Source organism: Canis lupus, chromosome 37 (assembly GCF_003254725.2).
Source record: "Canis lupus dingo isolate Sandy chromosome 37, ASM325472v2, whole genome shotgun sequence".
NCBI lineage: Eukaryota > Metazoa > Chordata > Mammalia > Carnivora > Canidae > Canis > Canis lupus.
In genome coordinates, this window is record NC_064279.1 from 9,000,179 (window position 1) to 9,021,588 (window position 21,410).

Here is a 21,410-nt window from a genome sequence, read left to right on the forward strand (position 1 = left end):
ACAGGAAATGGATTTCCATTCATAGCTTTAAACAATGTCAACCTGAGTTCATGTCATAGCAGTCCTAAGCCACTAACCCTAGCCACCAAAATATTACCTCATCATTAGAGAAAGATCCATCATATGGAAAAGGCAGCCCTTTCCTACTCTGTTCCTTCCTTTATTCTATCTCTTATTTTTGTGGCTTATTTTAGTTTCTCATCAGTTCACTAAAAATGGAGTATCACTTCTTCTCATGATGCATTTTCACATGGCAAATCCACTGCAAAATTTATACAAATGTATATGATATAAAGATCATCGCTCTTTGCTAGCCAGGGAAAACAGTCAAATAAGTAAAAATTAGTTAAGATGGGTCTGACATGGTTGATTCACTCTATTAACTAAATAAAGGAAGATTCCAGAGCCCGAGGCTTTGCAGGGGTGAAATGGATTAGGATCGCAACTTCCCACTTAGCCTACTGAGTATGCTTGGGAAGGTAAAGCACTTCTCTGAGTCTTGATTTCTTGATCTATAAAATGGGAGACACTGCTACCCACCTCCTAGGATACACATGAGAAGTTAAAGACTGTAAGTGTGAAATGTTTTAATACACACCCATCACATCAAAGCTCTCAAAAAGTGGTAACTTCTACTTGAGGACAAGAAGCGCCACAACCTCTGCGCATCTTCCACCTGCAGTGTACAGTGACTATGCTAATAGAAGACAGCTGTCTGAGCAGGAGTGCCCCCTCCCACCACGTAGTCCACTGGCGGCCCTCTAGGTTTCCCAGAACCCCACCTGGATATACTGACCTGGGAGAGAGGGCATTCTTTGGCTAATGTGCTCTGGTTCATCTCTTTGAGCAGTTCCTTTAAGGCATTGCGGACTGTGGCGTGGTTCCACTGCTCCGCAGGCAAGTCTTCCAACTTCGAACAACTGGGAAACAGAGCAAGAATGAATGGCAAACCTTAACAAAGGACCCTGGCTGCAGAGGGTCCTTGACAGATTGTGACAGTCACTCCTGGGTCCTCTACCAGTGGGGGAAAACTGCTCAAGATCAGCATCCAGCATGGGCCCTGAAAGAGGGAAGGGGAGCAAGACTGCTTCTCTAGGACTTGGACAGAGCCGTATGCAGTGTCTTTGTTTTCATACTGGCCTGAGAAAAATAGTCACTTTAGATATGAGGAATTATTAATATTTTAAAGTATGGTTTTTCCAGTTTGTTGGTGAAAACAGCATGGCAATGTGATTATAAACTTCCACAATACAAGTTTAATTATTGGACACCCCTAAGGTTAAATGCAGACAAATGTTCCATCGAATTCGAGGCTGTGAAGAAGGTCCACTCTTCACTCTCCCGGAACAATTCAGAGATGTTGTTTCCCTGACCAAAAATAACTTTTAAGAGAGAACATTAAAGCATTCCTAGACAAGGATGGGAATGTTTGGTCTCTATTAACATACAAATTCTCCAAAATGAGCAAATTCACTAAAGGACAACATTTCTTAAATCATTATTTACAGGCACTTTACAAGAAGACTCTGCAGAGAACTGATGCTTTAGAGGAAAAAAAAAAAATAATTTCCAGAACCTCTGCAGGCCACAGAGTATGCTTCTCTTAAGGCAGTCACCACAAAGGGAAGAAAAAGATGCCCAGTGCCAGCACCTTCCTGGTAAGCCTGCTCCACAGAAACAGAACTCAGCCTTCAAAACACAAACCTGAAAACAGTAGAAGTGTTTATTCTTCAAATAGTATGTGCTAAGCATTTAAACAGAGAACCCATTAAATTAGGGGCTGTGGAAAGTTCCCCTCTAAGGGCCACAGATTTTTAATGATTTATCAAGCTTCCCTTAGGTTACCACTTCACTGCTTCTGAAAACAAAACATAAAACAGTTGGAATGTGGACTATAAAGATGCCTGGTGAAGTGTCCCTCCTTCCCTCCTCTCTCTCCCTTTTTTGTTTTGCATTTCATCCAGTGTGTAGAAATTAACAAAGACAGGCCATGCTAGTCTCAGCAGCGACTCTCTGACCCACGAGCAGCTCCATGAGTAAGGAAGGGCAGATGTTCAGAGACACGCACCTTTGTAATTGGATTTTCAACGTCACAACATGATAGACATCCTGCAGCATGTCGGCCACTGTTGCGTCGGGTGCATCTGTCACATAGCTGAGGGGGAGAGGGTTCCACCTCCCCAGCTTGATTATTCCTGCAAAGAGAAGAAAAACACAGTAAACACATTTCTGCTATTTATTAAACCTTCTCATTGTTTGCTCAGTGTTAAGAAGGTCATTCCATAGTCAACATTCAAGGCCCACTCAGAGATATTTTACAACCCAGTGCAATAACCTATTTCTTTCTGGCTGACAGCTGAGTTAACTATACAGGAAGATGGGAATGAAAGGATGAGGTTTAATCACGGACAATCAGTTCTTTTATGTTTTCCTGTTTCTTAAATTACTTAGAAAACCATACGGATACTTCCTTCCCCCAAAGTCTTGTTTCACATTCTAACTTAAGACTGATGCTAAATATACCGGACTGCTGATTTCACAGACAAAAAAAAAAAAAAAAAAAGCAAGCCTAAGTAAATAGAAGATTTGGTTTTGAATTGTACAAGAAAATTCCTGTGTGTGGGCTCAGCACACACACAGTCACATCCTGATGTGGTGTGATCCCCAGTGCAAACAGCATTTGGAGCTGATGAAGCAGTTCGAGTTCACTTCCAGATTAGTGTTTCACCAGGCAAAGGGGTTATTTCCAACAGCACAATGATTGACCACAGGTCAGAAATAGCAGAGATGCCTTTAATTTCCCTTTTTTTAAAAAAAAAAAAATTTATTCCTCTGCTCTTTTTAGAATGACAATGGTACCATTTCCCTGTGGGTTTCCTGCTGCATATGGTAAAAATGCATGACAATGGAGAGACAATAAAGATCCTGGTCAAACTTAAGCTATATAAAGCAGTGATTTTAGGAGTACCCGTGTGACAACAAGATTCATGGGACAGTTTCAGCAACACGTGATAATGCTAACCTATTGATAAATGGACCCATCTTATCTGGTGCAGAGGGCACATATAAGGTTGATGAAGAAAATTCCATTTGAAAACACAGTGTAACAAAAATTTTATTTGTATGCTATGAAAAATCCAATGGTCCCCAAGATGTCAGAAATTGTCGCAGATCAGAAACAGCTGTTTTAGTGAAAGAAAAGGAACAGATTTTTTTTTTTTTTTTTTTTTTGCAATACAGGTGAGTCCAACTACACTGTTCTTTCAAAATATTTTTTATCATCAAAGAGAGAGAACACCTGTATACCCAAGTGAACTTTTAAAAGCTTCACAAAACAATGCTTTACAGCTATGGAGTAAAATTCCAATAATAGGAAGTGAACTTTCTGGTCAGGGCACGTCCTGTCCAAGATGAAATAAATGAATGCGCAATGCTTGACATAATGCTTGAAAACAGGGAATAAACAGAACAAAAATATTAAAATGATGCACTGTTTCAGTATTAAGATTTAACAATCTGGTGCTGAATATGCTGCAGTATAAATAGTGCCTGGACTCAGATCCAATAAAGTAACACAGCTCTCATTCATAGTACCGTATGTCTCCAGTTCTGGCTCCTTAAGTCACATTTCACTTGCCAAGAAAAGCTGTTTTCTTGTGGGGATAGTTTTCCTAACATTCTCTCTCATGACAATGAAAAGTGCACAGCAACGCAACATAAAGTAGTCGTGAAATGAACATCCAGGGCCCACTGGACAGCCGCTCATGAGAGGCTGGGTCTGCTTCCTTGCTCCTTTTACTCCTCCTGACATTTGAAGATACTAAAAAAGATAACATATAACATGTCTAACATATTTCCTTTTTTAAAAAAGCACTATATAATTTTAAATTCCTTAAAAAAAATCATTATCATGATAGTCCATAAGTCGAGGCTAAACTGACCATATTCTAAAGACATGGTATTTCATTTTAAGAAATTGGAAGAAGGAAAAGATGAAGTCAGCAACTGTACCCTATGCCAGATGAGTAGAAGCAGCTGATGTTGTGGGTCATTTTGGTGACTAAGAATACAAAGGTAATATGAAGCACAGGACGCCTCCCGCAAACTGCCACGCACAACTCTAGCGAGGGTACTTGCACACTGCTCTATGTCACTGCTTCTTCCTCTTTACTGGTGAATAGTGTTCCACAGGACGGATATACCACAGTGCAATCAGGCACAATGGAATACCTCTGTATGATTTCATGTATATAAAATGCAAAAACAAGCAAGACTACAGGACCAATCTGTGAGGACTGAAGTCAGAAAGAGGTCACCTCTGGACAGCAGGGGCAACTGGCTGGAAAGAAACATAAAGGGATTTTCTTGGTTTGGCTGGTGATTGCATGGGTATAAAAACTGTCAAGTTCATCAGCTGCAACACATACTCTGCATACACCGTACCGCATGTATACTGTAGCTCAGTACAACAAGAGGATTGGGGGAGGGATCTCTGCAGAAAATGATAGACAAATCACTCTACTGGAAATAGTAATACTCCATTTAGGTAAATTCTCCACCTTGATGAGCTGGAAGGGGACTTGTCTGGGCTGGAATGAGGCACACACAGGTGTCTTCACAACACTTAATACCTCCACAGAGAGCAGCTGCTACAGGTTGGTTTCTACATTTTGGAAGAGAGCTATTGACACATGCTATTTTCAGGCGATGGGAAGTGGCATGTGCTTTTTCTTTTTCACACCATATTGTATAACCTGGTCCTAGAAGTCACTTTCTTTGCTCTACCATCTACCGGGGTTTGAGGTGCAAGATCTGCTAAGATAGCTATGTCTAGAAGCTGCTCTCCTCTAGCCAGGCAGCAGGGACTTGTAGTAACTCTTATTAATAATAAGCTCTTCCTTGAAACAAAGTCTTTGTCTGATGTATGAACCGTCTTTTGAAATACATCCCTTGAGGACGCTTGGGTACCTTAGCAGTTGAGCGTCTGCCTCGGGCTCAGGGCATGATCCCAGGATCTGAAATGGAGTCCCACATCGGGCCTCCTGCATGGAGCCTGCTTCTCTCTCTGCCTAGTCTCTGCCTCTCTCTCTGTCTCTCATGAATAAATAAATAAAATCTTTAAAAAAAATTAAATACATCCCTTAGATACAGTCTTCCTTCTCTAGTATAAAATAGACAAAGATATTACTTGGGTTAGAAGTCAAATGTTAATTGAGGAAACCAAACTGGGAAGCAGTATAACACAGTGACTAAGAACGCAGGCTTCCAAGTGAAATGGCCTCTGTTCACACCCTGGCCCCTCCCCATACTATGTAATCCCAGAAAGTTATTTAATTTCTCCATACCTCAATCCTCTCTCTATAAAATGGAATAAAAGCACTGACCTCATTGGAATATTGTGCAGATTAAATGTAAAGCCCTTAGTACAGAGCCTGAATATAATTAATCTCAACAATTAGCTGTTTACAGCAATTATTTAGACATTTTTAATGCTTCTTAAAAAAAAGATAGTCAACTTATGACTCAAGGTTGTTTTTTATGACTTTATTATCTTTCCATCTTTAATTGGGTCATGTGCCTGTTAAAGGCCCTCATTATTTTAAATCAAAAAGGAGGATTGCATATCAGTGATGCCCCTCCCTCTTCTCCCACTGCCCCACTGCCTCTTTCCCATTCATCTTTTCCATCCTTGTCCCTCCGTGCCTTCTTTCCCTTCACCTAGAAATAGGTTCAGAGTTCCCTTACTTTTAAAAGTAACAAAAACATGACAACAGGCTCCTTCTTTTCAGTCTCATTTTTTTGTACCACCAGATGTCCCAGAAGTGCATGTCCAACTCTTCATGGTACCTTCACTGCCTAGCTATCTATTTTCATCGCTTTCCAAGAGGAAATGGAGGCTCAGAAGGGTTGCCTTGAGTGGTATGACCAAGGCAATAACTAAACCCAGATTTGATCTAAATACCACACTGTCACTCTTCTTAGCATTCTGTAAGTCACAGTGGTTCGAGTGCAAAACACAGAAGAATAGAAACAAGTTTGGTTCCAACTTTGGAACGCCCTAAAATGCCCAACTCAGAAGCACACCCTGGTCAGGGGCGAGGCCTGGAGTCAGAGTGCATGCAGCCTCCTCTGCTTGTCAGCTGTGAGACTTTGGGAGAGAAGGCTAGTGTTATCTCTCCAAGTCTTTGTTTCTGTTATCAGTAAAATGGGGATAAAAACAATGCCTACCCTTGAGAGGTGTCACAAGGCTTTAAATGAGAATGAGAATTCAGCACTGGGACTGACCCACAATGAATGCTCGGTAAACATCAGGGGAGAAGTAGATCCCTGGGAGTTTTTTAGTGTAGATGTAACACCACCAAAGCCAAGTGATAGGAAGATTAATCTATAGTGAATGCAGGTGGATTAAAAGAAGGCGGTATTCTAAGGAGGTAGGGGGAGCAGGGTAAAGAGCTGAAAAATTCAGACAGGTGTGTCTAAATATAACCATGAACAGCCCCTTCCTCGCTCCCTCCACTTAGGGATACAGACTCTACCAACTGTTACAGAAGAGGCTATGGGCCTGCTGGGGATATCTGGCTTGATGTGCTAGAGAAGCCTCAATAAAAACAGCTGGTATACGAATAGAATTTTCAACCCTCACACTGTATGAGTAGGCTTTACAAATCTGAAAAGTGAAAAATCAATGATTACATTAAATGGGACTATATGCATGCACATACCCACACCTCAGGCCCAGCCAGGCACACAAAAAATGCCCAATAAATGGCAATTCCCATTTCTTCCCTAAATACACTTCACACTCTCACTGTGAAGTACTGATTTGTATCATTCATTTCTAGAAACAGTACACATTCTTCAAATTCTCCCTGAAAATAATTCTAACCCTGATCATCCCAGCCTTTTGTCTAAGTAGCCATCTAGTAAATATTCCTGGTCAGTCTGTGTATCTCATAAAGAACCTACTTTATCACAACACCTTTGATACTACTTTACAGTTTGTGAAGTGTTTTTTGTTTTTTTGTTTTTTCTTGTTCCAAAGCATTAGTTCATCCTCATGAGGACAGCAAGGGGTCAGTATTATACCTGGAAGTGAGCTGAAGAGCGACTTTTCAAACACATCAGTTGATGACAGCCAGGTCTAGGTCTGGGCTTCATCTGACAAGTTTTGCAGCTACTGGACCAAAAACCTTTCTTCTCAGCTCTGCTCATGTGCCAATGCTCAACCACACGATGGGCCTCCGGAGAGCCTGGTCACAGCTTGTCTACAGTCACACGTCAGATAGGGTCTTGATATTTAATGTTAAACAACAGAATATATGAGACCAATGAGCAAACGGGTGACAAGCCCAAAAGACTGAGACTTCTCTAGAAAAAACAATCTCCCACAACAGTGCCATTTCGGACATCAACATTTCCTAAACTGTCTTTCTTATTCCCAAGGAATTTATTATCTTGCAAACATTTACAAAATACCTGCTGCTGAGGACTGCTACAGATGCAGTGTCAAGCTCTTTGAGTCACAAATTATGGGACTTTATTTGGGGCTTTAAATTCATAAAAATGTTAATGTGACTGAATCAAGCACAATATAAATACTGTTCATAATATCCAGACAAATCTGTTCGCTTCAATACAAAGGACCTATATGCACTCTTTGTATAATGCCTTCAGACCAAGTAACAAAATGCAATTGTAGGTAAATCTCTCATTACTGACATAAAATTAGGTTGGGAATGGAGGCAATTTTTGTCTAAAATTAAAAAGTTGCAGTAATGGAAACCATTTCTCACTCTCTCAAACCAGTGCTCTATCAGAGTCAGAGTTGACACATCACAAAAAGAAATTTCAAAAAAGTGATCTCTGTTCATGTTTGTTATCAGTATGAAACCTATCTCAAAGAAATCAAATATTCTTCTCGGTAGATACATCATCATTCATATCATTAGTATTATTTACCTCTAACTATATGAAAAGAAGAGAGGTGATAATACACAGTAGAACATATCAATATTTGATTGAAGTTCTTAGAAAGTCAGTCACTTCTGGGGATAAAATAAAATGTGGTGATAATACAATGTAATCTATACAATAGAAAGGTTGTATTAAGCACTAATCATCCATCCATTCAACAAAATTTTCTTCTGTTTCTCTAGCACAATGCACTAAGATGCAAAGATAACCCTTATACACACTATCCCTAGAATTATGGAGCTCACAAATGAGTAGAGAAGCTTATTACTACTATATACATAGCTAAGTGAAACTACTCTTAAAAGAAACCAAAGTGACAGCATTTACCCCCGTGCCTCAAAAATGAGAAACATTTACTTTGTAAAGGCCTGCAACAGATTGCCTGGAAGTACATGAGAATAATTCTCACGGTTTCCTGTGGCATATACATATATGCTGATAAAATCAGTACATATTGGGTGTATTGCAGAATAAAGCCCACAAATCAATCTGAGAGACAGATAAAGGAAGCTAGCAAGATATCAGCAGTACTCTTATAATACAGCTCAATAAATATTTTTTTTTATTCCAGGTGCATCTTAACATTAATTTTCAAAGCAAAGTGAAAACTCAGCCGGGGGGAAAAAAAACACAAACAAAAGAGACAAAGGCTGGGGTCTATATACCTCCTAACTCCCTGCAAAAGATCGGAGCAAAGGAGTATCAATAAAAAAAAACTCCAACCTCAGAACTAAGCCTTGGGGCTTCTGGTTCACGGTATTATTTCCGCAATACAGCAACTGCTGATGGAGCCCCTTGTAAAAACGAGAGAACTCGTGACGCTGATTGCATCAGTTTATCCTCCTCAGTGGCCGTGTCCCTATGGTATAGCATATAATTTTCTGTTGTTCAGCTATGCTTTGTTAAAGAAATTAAAAACTGTCTGTCCCATATAATAAGAACACAGAATTATTTATCCATAAATCAGTTCACATGAAACCACTACCCAGCAGTACATAATAACTCAGCCTGGGTTTCTAACCTGGCCATGACTGTGGTATATCATCAAATTGTAGCAGCATAAATGCATAAATTACAGTTATTATTGTTAAACCTGTGGTGGGAATGACTTCTCGATGAGGAAAGAGAAAAGAGGCAAAACAAACATGATTTCTAAAGTATACACATCGTCTTTAATGCATAGCTTACCCATACCCCAATAAAACTTAGCAGGACTCTTCTACACCTTCTGCTTTGATTTTTAAAGACTAGCTCTATTTCAAAAGTTTTGCATTGGGGCAAAAGTAAATGAAAAGTGAAACAGCATTCTAGCATTTTACATTATTCAGGTGCCATTATAACTTCCTCGAATTATTGAAACCTCAAAATGCACTTGTCTAGGAACCTACAATACACTTAATCCTGTGTTTGTAACAATACAAAAGAAATCAACAGACAAAAATAAATAATTCAATGATTCAGAATAAATGTTGAAGCCATACTGTTATATAAATTTATCTAAAATCAGATAGATACATGACACACACACCAAATGCTCTGCCTGCAACAATTCAGGTATTTATGACAAACACATAATTTTTTTTTATTAAGAACATTAACTTTTATTCTTAAATAATATCTGTATCAGGAACATTATGAGCATTAAAAAAATAAAACATGGGGCACCTGGCTGGCTCAGTCGATAAAGCATGTAACTCTTGATCTCAGAGCTGTGTGTTTGAGCCTCATGTTGGGAGTATAGTTTACTTTTAAGAAAACCTGAAATATGAATTTCAGAGCACTTTCTGAATAAACTATGATGATACTGCTGTCTACTAATCTTTTCTGGAGCTGATCACCTCCTTGTGCTACAGAAACATTCTACTAAAAAACTATATGCAGTACCATTTCGTGCCTTGTAATTCTATACATGGTTTTTACATTTTGCAGCATAAAGATTTTGTCTCATGTAATAGACGCTGCTTCACATTTGGGAAACGTTATGTTATAACCCTGACTTTTATTAGATTATTTAATATAAGCACTAAGTAACTAGACTAAATTAATAAAGACTCTATTAAAAAAAAAAAAAGCAGAAAGAGAGAGAGAACAAAATTATTCCACAAATTAAATAAAACTTTCTGAAGTTGGTATTTTAAAAACCTTTATTTAATTTTCAAAATTCCAATTCTTCTGAAAAACAGCCAAAATATTGGTCAGGATATGAAAAAAATATGGCTGGCATTTAGTTTTTTGTTTCATAAGAGTGCCATTCAAAACTATTACATGGGGAAAGAGGACAAATGAGAAAGAAAACTGTTATGAGAAATTATTTGGGATCAGTTCTAAGCTTCTGACACTGGTTAAAAATTATTTCATCTGGTATATATTTTCTTATTATTGTTCTCAGTTTAATCACTATCTAAAAGAGTTTCAAATTAAAGGATTAATTTTGGCAGGTAACACATACTTCTCTTTTTTTCCTCCTTTCTAGTCACAAATATATTTGCATAAAGAGATTTCCCTCTAGCATTTGTCCCCTTAAAATATCTTCAATAATCAAAGACACAAGGGAAAAAGTATACTTTTTTAAACACACTTTGCTACATTCTAGCAGATGCTATTCATAACTTATGTTTAGCCAGTGTTTCTGCATCCTCTGGGGTAAGAAGTATCCACTGAAGATCTAAAAATACAGTTGCTGCACATATTTCCCATCCTAATTAATTACATGTATTCTTTTAGTCTGGAGCTCCAATGTTGCAGTGTTTTCCTGACGACCTAGCTTTCCAGGTACCTACTCCATCACTGGGCTCAAGACCCTCGGAAACCCTATCAACTGCATGCTCCCAATTATATATTCCAGAATTGTCCCTCAGGCATATTCTGTTTCCTATAATTTAAGGTTACATAATATCTGATCCTAAGGGCAATATTATGATGGCATGTTGATTATCAAAGAAAATGTTGCCATATAATATGCAGACAAAAAGTATAGTCATTTATGTTGTACATTTTTATTCATGTGCCAACTAATCTGATTTCATAGTAATTTGTTAAGAAACTGCAAGACATGGAAGCAAATATGGCTGTAACTATTACAAAATGGCAACTGCTTTTGGTTTGGAGGCATTTTGTTTTGTTTCTGTTTCTTTTGTTTTGTTTTGTTTGGGGTTCCTTTAAGAATATTTTAATAATTTTTGCTTTCAACACATCTTTATACAGACTTTACCACTATATCTAATAATGTACATGGTTAACAGGTTTCAGAGAGCTCCCATTCAAAAGAGTTCTGAAAATTCCTTATTTCCTTTTTTTGGGGGGGAAATGCACTATCTCAAAACAGCAAACCACATTTTAAATATGGCACTATCATTTTAATGGCTCTGCTACAGAAGCCAAGTGTCTAACACATAGGTGCTTGCTCATTAGGCAAATGTTTTTTGAAGTGAAACAATGGTAGATCTGTAGCCACAATATACATGGTGATGAATAATGACAACAGTCTCTCTGGGCCCCCTAAGATACTCAGCCATGTTAGAAAAATGCCATAAGAATCATTGGTGATAGACACCTATCAATCATTCCTGATGAGATGTATAGTTATCCCATGGTAGCTAGGCCAAACAGCTGGAGATGATCTGGTAGATAGATGAAGGTCAGGAATGGGTTATTCCCCCCTCCCCCGCCCCATTCCAGGGCTTTGCAGTTTAGTGACAACTGTGCTGTTGAGAGTGGTCAGATGAAGTGAATGGGTTCCAAGTTCAGCCCTAGAGGAGTCATGGGCCCCACCCTGACTTCTGGAACATAAAGCTCCAGGGATAGATTCCAGGAGATGCTGAGGATGAACCAAATTTGAGAAGCACTGCCCAAGATGTCCAGTAAAAAATGACATCTACCTGAAGTAGGGATAAAACCAATTCTCTGACTTTTAAGAAAAGCGCAAAACACCACAATATTCCCAGATTTCTTTTTTCCAATTCACTACCAAATGTTTTCATATTTTTCGAGTAAAGTTAAGAAAAATGAGAAAGTTACGGCATGTGAGAAGAAAAATGGGGTCAGGAGTGCATTGTAACTATTCCTTTTTAATTTTGCAGGATTTGGCATAGACTGAATAGGTAAAAGCAGAAAAAACTGGTTCCCCATATATGCATGAAATCCAAATCTCTTTACTTTGACTATATACTACCAGAAAGCAAGGGCCATGTCATTAACTGTTTTCTACAACTCTAGCTACAGCCCCATATGCATAAGAAGAACTAAACTACAGTGTGTATATGACAGTCATGTAACAAGAAAACCACACTGTCTGGAAGACCAGTAGACTGAGAATCAGGATATCCAGGGTTGGTCTTAGATCCACCCCCTGTCAGCTGTAGCTCTGCACCTATGGGCAACCCATTTAACTTCTCTGGGCCCTTTTATTCTCTTCCATAAAATGGGGATTTAAAAGCAAAAACGGAATTAAAACACCACCACAAATAACAAAAAATTCCCCTGCTTGACTCACAAAATGATAACTATAATAAAACATGAGCTAAACACTGAGAATTATAAAGCACTGTATGAACACATGCTGGTATTCATGAATTGTTAGTTAACATAAAAGAGGTAAGCTTTGCATTTTTTTAGAATGCTTTTAAGGGAAAGTTTCCGTTATTTAAACAAAAACATGAATCTTCTAAAATGTCACTGGCTAACATGGCAAGTCATCTGACGTAATCAAAAGAATCTGGGGCAAGTACTTAATCTCTCTGATCCTCCATTTTACCATCTTTAGGAAAGACTGCAATCTGGGAGGTGTTTAGGAACTGCATCTTACCACCTGCCTACTACTGCAAAGCATACCAGAGATGGATGGATGTATAGATGAAATAGATGAAAGGTAGTTGGGTGGGTAGGTAGGTAGGTAGGAAGCAAGGAAGACAGATGGAGGAGGGAAGGAAGAAGGGAAGGAGAATGACCCACTCTGCCATAACCCACGGACAGCACTATCTTACTTTGCAGACTCACCTGATGTTCCCTACCAATACTGTCCCCAGCATCCTGCTAACCCCCAACAAGAAGACAATGGAGCTCCTCCACTCTTAGCACCTTGGATGTTCAGGAAGACCAGCACAAAAGATATTCTAGACAGCTGCTGAAGGTACAAAGAAAGGCCTGAGGGGCTAAAATCCTCAAATCAAACTTTCTCATGGAATTCAAGCCACCCCAGGGACTTATTGACGATATTCCCCCTTATAGCTCTGACGTTCTAAATCAAAGCACTACCCAAATACTTTGGGGCCCAGTTATGGTGACTTTGATAACTGTCATTTTAACCACACAATAAGCCTTCAAAACTGTGAAAATAAACTCAACATTGAATTGGTGTGTTGATTTTTCTTTCATTAAAATTCTACTTTTCTATTAAAAAAATGGCAAGCACCCAGCTTTTTGTGTCTCAGGGAGGGCTCATTTTTAAACTTTCAAAGTATAGTAAACAACTTCTAAATTCAGGATAACTGAAGGTCTGCCAGTTGGTGAACAAAACAACAATGGCTTTCATATCAACCAAAAAAGGGAACGTGGCTCAATCAGGATTTTTTCAAACTGAATATCATTTTGCCAAATGTACTTCTTACTAAAATAACAAAGCTACTGCCTAAAGACTATTAATGAACTACTACTTGAATAAATATAATTATGTTCATTACTTCTTTACGTTAAAATTATTAAGAGTAACCTTCCCAGGGATTCTTTTATGTTAATGAAAAACAATAACACAATTGTTAGCACAAGATACTCTCAGATGAATGTTACACTTCCATAGCACCAAAGAGAAGAAATAAATTGTTTATATGCCTAGACAAATAAGTAATTTTCTCTCCTTAAATATACATTTGTACAGATCTCCCTCAATTTACAGTGCGGTGATGTCTTGATGAATGAATGTATCCTAAGTTGAAAATACCTTAAGTTGAAAATGCATCTAAAACCCCTACCCTACCAAACGTCATAGCTTAACCTAGCCTACCAGAAATACACTCAGAACGCTTAGTTAGCCTGCAGTTGGGCAAAATTACCTAACGCAAAACCTATTTTATAATAATATTGAATGTCCATGCAATTTATTGAACATTGTACTGAAAGTGAAAAACAGACTGGCTATCTGGGTAAGGAACAATTGTAAATGTGATGGTTGCTGACCCTGGTGATCGTGGGGCAGCTTGTAGTTCGATAGGGTGTTATTATATTCACTTTATAACTAGCCATCAAAAAATTGGATGTTTCTTTTATGCTTATCGTGGGATTGCTATGTCACTACACTAGAAGAAAGTAACTAACTAACCCAAGTTATCCAATTACATGATGAACCAAGTTATCACATTAAACTTAATTCACGGGATCCCTGGGTGGCTCAGTGGTTGAGCGTCTGCCTTTGGCTCAGGGCGTGATCCTGGGGTCCTGGGATCGAGTCCCGCATCAGGCTCCCTGCATGGAGAGCCTGCTTCTTCCTCTGCCTGTGTCTCTCATGAATAAATAAATAAAATCTTTAAAAATAAATAAATAAATAAAATAAACTTAATTCACACCGAAACAAATAAGTTATCAGCTTTTAAGTTCTGACATAACACTTCTCAGTATGATTCATAGTAAGTTAAACTTACTTAAGTCAAATGGTCACAGACATTTATTTATCAGTTTGTGGTTTTTATACATTTGGAAACATCTCCAAACCAGTTCAGTCATAATCAGTCAGGGACTATCTCATTCATCTGAATGCCCTAGTCTGATGACTGACACTTAGTAGAGGCTAAAAAAAAAATGCTTGCCTAATATTATCGAAACATGATTATGTTCTAAGAACTATGAATCCAATAATGATTGCAAATTTTCTCCCCAACCACATCTATATGACATATAGCTTTAGCATTTAATTTGTATTTTGTCGGGCAGCCCCGGTGGCGCAGCAGTTTGGCGTCGCCTGCAGCCTGGGGTGTGATCCTGGAGACCTGGGATCGAGTCCCAACGTCGGGCTCCCTGCATGGAGCCTGCTTCTCCCTCTCCCTCTGCCTGTGTCTCTGCCTCTCTCTGTGTGTCTATGAATAAATGAATAAAATCTTTTTAAAAAAATGTATTTTGTCAAGTAAAATAAAGAAATTAGAAGCAACAGCTTTGCTTCTTGCTACTGAATTACTTGATGACACAAAATATTGGATTGGGGTGGTACATGTAATAATGCTTATAATAAACCAGAATAAGACTCCTAAAAAGAAATCTTTTATTCATCCGTAAAGCAAGCCATGTCGAGCAAACCCACGTAAACAAGTTGTTATGGTACTGTATTTGGGGCACAGCGATTTCTTTCTCTGGCCTAGTCACAATGATGTAGACTATCTCAAACTGTTTAATGTTTCTTGCCCCTCTACTGGCAAGAAATAATTTGGGTTACAAAATGACTTCACATAAGTTATTAGCTATGTTAAATATCCAGCAATTTTCAGTATGAGCTTGATTTAGACAACTGACAAACAGAACTCTGTTTTCTCTAACTCTTTATGCACCCAAACCTGGAGATAAAGCCCCAATTTTTGTCTTCTTGAATTTCCAGCTCCTGCTTGGTTCATAGAACCTTTTATTCTTTTCTCACAAAATGCCGCTTTAGTATCAAAATATTTTCTCAAGATCTGCTCTAATAGAGTCATAAGACATGCTTGAGATTTCCATATTTGCTGTCTCTATTATCTTTTTGGAAGACAATTACTGTTTCACCCCAGGGCATTCAAAGTAACTGTTGCAATAATCCAAAAATTCAATTGCCCAGAGTGGGTATCCTTATGTAAACATTCATTCTGGACAATTTAAGGTATTTGCTTTTGCAAATGTAAGTCCTACAGATTCGTTTTACCAAAAAAAGACAATAACATTTTGCATCTGGAATGCTGAGAAAAATGACCTTTCAAAGTCACCACAGCACAAAGGGAAGACATAGTCTCGCCAGTCTCAGGAAAGCCCAAGGTCCTCGGGGAGAAGAAGCCAAGTGAGAGTGGAGAAAATCATAAATGCCAGGCTAGTTTGCTCCATCTACCCTGAGACACTGCCCAAGTGTAACCTGACCCATGGTTGTTAGTGAAAATATCACCTCTATTGTTAACTTACTCCCAGCAAACACATTTCTGTTTTAATGGAAAAGAAGATCTGGGTTCACACTCATCAGACCCAACGGAAGGCCATATTAGCAATTTGGCAGGTGCCTGAGGGCCATACCTAATCTGCATAAAATGAAGCAGATTGCAACCGCCCTCATCTTTTTTATTTTTAAACTGGTTTTTGAAGCCGAGCATACATAAAATCTCAGAGGGAGAGACAAGAAGATGGTAGTGCATACATTTTCCTTCATGCCTTGATTTTCATTCTTTTTGTACAAACCATGTTCCTGAATGGCTATTTACTGAAACCAAGATAACAAAATAAAAGGTGCTAGGAAAAGGAGTAGGCAGGGATCACAAATGCTGCAAAAAAAAAAGAAAGAGAAAGAAAGAAAAGAAAAGAAAAAAAAGAGTCTTATATCTTGTAATAGCTCTTCACAATCCTCCATAGTATAATTTTAAATCAGTTTGAATTTGAATTCAGTGTTCTTTTATTTTGTAAAGACATGCTAAATGGAAATGTGCTCTGAATTTGGGACACAAGCTAACAGAAATTCCAAGACTAATAATTATTTGTAAACCTATGATCTGTCTAATAGAGAAAAATGTTATATTAAGTATCACCATTATCATCTCAACACTGGTTTCTGGTGCTCATAGGATAATTTAAAGTGACAGTGCTCTTTATATCCTAGGAATTTATAATCAAAGTCATTCCCGTTCAAGACCGGGTGAATCTGAGAAATAACTTTCAGCAATAATGAATGGTGGATAATGCAAGCTACACAAAATCTGGAGAAGAAGAATACACGCACAAAGGTAAATGTAACAGACAATTTTTTTAAAATGGGGTTAATGTGGACATTGAAGTCTCAAAAGAGAGCCATGATAGAATTTGGTCTCTGTTGCATTAGAAAGACATATAGAAAGTGTTTAGCAGGATGCTAGGGAGCACAAGGATGTTACAAGAAAAAGGTTCCACCTCACTGAAGCCTATCTTTATCTTAAGTATTAAGGTCATTAAGGTCAAAAAAAGGGAATGCCAGGTGGTTTTAAGGGAGAAAGATAAGGGGATCTTGAAGTTGCTTCACAGGGAAATAAGAAGCCATTGTAGAACATTAAGAAATGATTGAGAGATATCAGTCTACCAGTATCAACAAAAGGCAGGTACTAGCTTTTCTTGAGCTACAGAATCTAGGTCATAGGAGAGACTACTGCATAACCTGGACCACAGAGGAACTGAACTACTGTGGCGCTGGATTGAAGAGAGGGTGTTTGCTGGCCACCGTGGAAGGAACCACACAATGTGAAGACAGGCGAGACAGACAGGCAGGGATGCTATCAAGTGAAAAATACTAGATTAGAATCAGAAGACCAAGTCACCTACCTCTCAGTTTCCTCCCTGGAAAATCAGCTCACAATGGTCTCCATCTTAAGGACTGCTAAAGGCATGAAATGAGGTAACAGGAATTCAGGTTCTCTGTAAATTCTAAACTGCTGGCCAAAAGTAAGCTGTCAGTGTTGTTGACATTATAAAGAGTCAACACAATGACCGAGTTTCAAATGACTGATTTTGGGTTTAGAATCTTAGAGTCAGGAGGACTTTATTTTCTGACAGTAAGAGTAAAATTCCTCAAGAGCTAAGTAAATGTTCTATAGCTTGAGTGGTGATGAACGGCCAATCTTTGAACTTTTAAAGACAAGGATATAGATAAGATTTAACCAAGTTAAAAAAAAATTCATATTTGACCAGGAAAGGACATATAATTATGGACTCTTAAGAATGGAGGTTATTTTGTCACTCCCTATATAGAAACAAAGGACAAAATTCCAGTGACTGCAAAGAATCCACATTTTTAAGTTCTTACTATAAGCTGGACACTTTCTCCTTATGTTAATTTTCACAAAAATCCTAAGATATAAATATGAGTGTTTCTGCTTTAGATTAGGCTAGATAACTTGCTTAAGGTCACAAAAATGTTATATGGCAGATACTAGAAGCCAGGTTCACTTGACTCCAAAGACTATATTCCCACCTTCCCACCCCTACATCATGGCACCTCTTATTTTTTGGAGAACTCCAATTAACCTCTGAGATCCAACTCGCACAATACCTCCAGCAGGAATAGCACTCTTCCTATCCATACCCCCCGACCAACTACTACCAAGAATTAATCTCACTGCAAATGTATTTATTCACGAAGCAAATAATGACAGTTCATGTGAAATCTCCTTTCCCCATTAAACTGCAGGCTACTCAATGGAGCTTCCTTTTAGTCATCCTTATAGCTCTAGCACTAAACTGAGCACCTGGCATAAAATAGGCATCCAATAAATATGTAATGAATGAGTCAACAGAATTTAAAGACTCCAAATTGCCATTAAGTAACGTGATACCAACTCTTTCATGCTATTACTTTTATTAATTGCCCTTATTCATTTATTGAGGGTAAACTAGAAGTCATAATAGAGTTGCTCTAAGTGTCTTAGACAAATACACTTATTTAATCCTCAAATTATTTCTATAAAGTAAGAATTATCTCTATTTTAAAGATTAAGGAGTAGTAGCAGAAAAAAGATTAAGCAACTTACTATATAGATGCATAGCTTATAATAATGATAATAATTCCAGAAATTAAGTGTTTATTTTGTGTCAAGCAGAACACTAGGATTTAACCTATAGTATCTCCTTTGATCTTCACAACAAACTAACGAGGTAGATGTTATCATCACATTTTGCAGATGATAATACCAGAGGACAAAAAGGTTAAGTAGTTTCTCAAGTTACACAGCTAACAAACAGTGCAACTACTATTTATATTCAAGTTTTTATGACTCCAAAGCCCACATTCTTTCTACTATATCAAGATCCTTTCTACTATGTTGCCTAAATCTTTCTATTTTAAATACCTGAGATAAGCCCTTGAGATAAAATAAATCTCTAATAGATTATTTAAATCTAAATTGGTCACATTTAATAAATGGGTCCCTCGGAATTTAAAATAACATATGTGCAGGCAAAAGGAGGCCCAGGAGTGTAGACTGATTTAATGAACTGAATCAGTTGTATTCTGTCAGACCCAAAATACCATATATCACTTTTGAACACAAAGAGCTGTGTAATACTGTCTTTCAAATGTGTCATTAAGTTTTTTCACCCATTTGTTTTTAACATTTATGGAGTGTTTACCCTGATACTACAAGTACACGGTGGTGAACAAGATCTGCCTGGTGCCTAAACTCATGAGACTTAGAGTCTACTAGGTTTAACCAACAAGCAAAGACATAATTAAAAATTTAACAAGTGCTAGGCATGAAAATAATAGGATGCTATGAGAAAAAATAATCAAGTAGTCAGGGAAAATGGCTCAAGGGATGAAAAGGAACCTGCCTTGCAATGAGAGTAGTGAAAAGGGGGTGCCACGCCAAAGTGGGGGAAAGAATGGACGATGGTCATGAAGAAGGGAAGCTTGCCTAGGCTGAGTTAATGAAGGACAGTGAGACTGGAAGCAGGAATGGGGGGAGGAAGTGGCAAAGGATGAGGACAGATTAGAAAGGTCTTTGCAGGTCACGGCAAGTATTTGGATTTTACTCTGAATTACACAGAAAATCAGAGAAGGGTTTTAGGAAGGTAACCGGCATTGTTCCATTGTATTTAAGCCACCACCACTCAGGCTACAGAGGATGGGTGGGTGAATTTGAGCAGGCATGGAGCCAGGTCAGACGCTGTTGTGGTGGGTTAGGTGAGAAGGGATGCCAAACTGGACTAGGGGAAGCAGTGGAAATGGAACAAGTTAGACATTTCCAAATCTTCCCAATCCAAAATCATTGAGCTCTGTGCCATTAAAACATACACACACACACACACACACACACACACACAGAGATTGAGGGAGGAGACCATGAAGGAGTTTCAAAAGTCCTGGAAATGTTCCTTCTATTTCCTAACCAGGGTAGTGAGTACAAGGGTTTATTCTTATGTTTTATGGTTTATTCCTCAACATTAAACATGTATGTTACTCATGTAAACATGGCATATTTAATACTGAAATATTTAGATTACTAGTGCTATGAGTTTTATATCATTGCTACATCCTAAAATACTCAGATATAGATAGTACTCTAGTAATTTTAGGCATTCTCTATGAATTCTTTGGTCTGACCTTTAAATCAGGACAATAAAGCTCTGCATCAGCCCAAATTCTAATGAAACAGATATTTTCTAATCCCAGGTTAACTGTAATAACAAGAGCCGTATGTTAAATTTCATGCCTAAAGTTTTAACCACTTAAATACTGGTGAAAATTGTTAATTTCTCAATTGGGAATATAATCTAGAATTCTTAAAAATATACTGTCCATTACCAATTAGTCATAAACAAAGAATGACATCCAAATGCAAAGATATTTATTAAAGAATTAGTGGGGCACCTGGCTGATGCAGTCTGTGGAGCATGTGACTTGATCTCAGGGTTCAAGCCCCATATTAGGTGTAGAGATTACCTAAAAGTAAAAATCTTTTTAAAAATTTGATATTGTCAATTAATAAAAGTTTTCATAAGAAAGCAAAAAAAAAAAAACTTAAAAAAATATAAATGCCTAAAACAAATGGATGGTTAAGGAAATTACGGTATACCCATACCATTAACCATGAGGAAGTCATTAAAAATCATGCCATGGGAAATGTTTGCTATATTAAGTTTAAAAATGTTATATATAGTTCTGTGCCTATGAGAGATAAGAAAAAAGAGATTATGAGGGATCTGGGAAAGACTATTAGTTAAGATAAATATCTTGGACCATATATGACATCAAATGGGAATCTTACTTTATCCTTCATACTGTTTTGTATTTTTTGTATTTTTTCAAATTTTCTATTTTCTACGACGAGTACATTTATTACTTACTTAGATCACTGTGCTTTCCTTGCAAATTATTAAGCAAAGCAACCTACACACCAAAAAGAAGTTATTTGTATTCAGAAATCTCTGTTCTTTCATAAATTCTTGGGTGTTTTCAGATAAGAAACCCTCCAACTTAGAAACCCTTAGATAGAAATATGAACAGTTCTGATGTTGTCGAAAAGGATATTAAGCAAGAAAGCCCTGATTTTCAAAGTGGCTGGATAGGAACATCACTAAATTAAATCAATCTGGTCAGTTAGCAGAAATTAAGTCCTCTCCTACTCTTTATCACCTATTTGGCTAACTTCTACACAGTGCCTTCTGAGAAGGCAGGGTACCACACCACAGGCAGATACAGGAAAACAGAAGGCAATCTCTGTCAACAGGGGTTTCCTATCACCTGGCTGGAGAAAGAGCAG

The 21,410-nt window shown here is 37.9% G+C and overlaps 1 protein-coding gene across 6 annotated transcripts in view; it reads right to left on the minus strand.

The window, feature by feature from the left end:
* SATB2 (SATB homeobox 2) overlaps positions 1-21,410 on the minus strand; it is a 288,684-nt gene that overhangs the window by 106,482 nt on the left and 160,792 nt on the right. For all 6 annotated transcript variants that reach the window (XM_049106485.1, XM_049106488.1, XM_049106487.1 and 3 more), the window contains 2 exons: positions 2,069-2,195; positions 797-920 (listed from right to left, as the gene is read on the minus strand). In XM_049106485.1, coding sequence (XP_048962442.1) covers positions 797-920; positions 2,069-2,195 — 251 coding nt within the window. The remainder of the gene's footprint in view (positions 1-796; positions 921-2,068; positions 2,196-21,410) is intronic.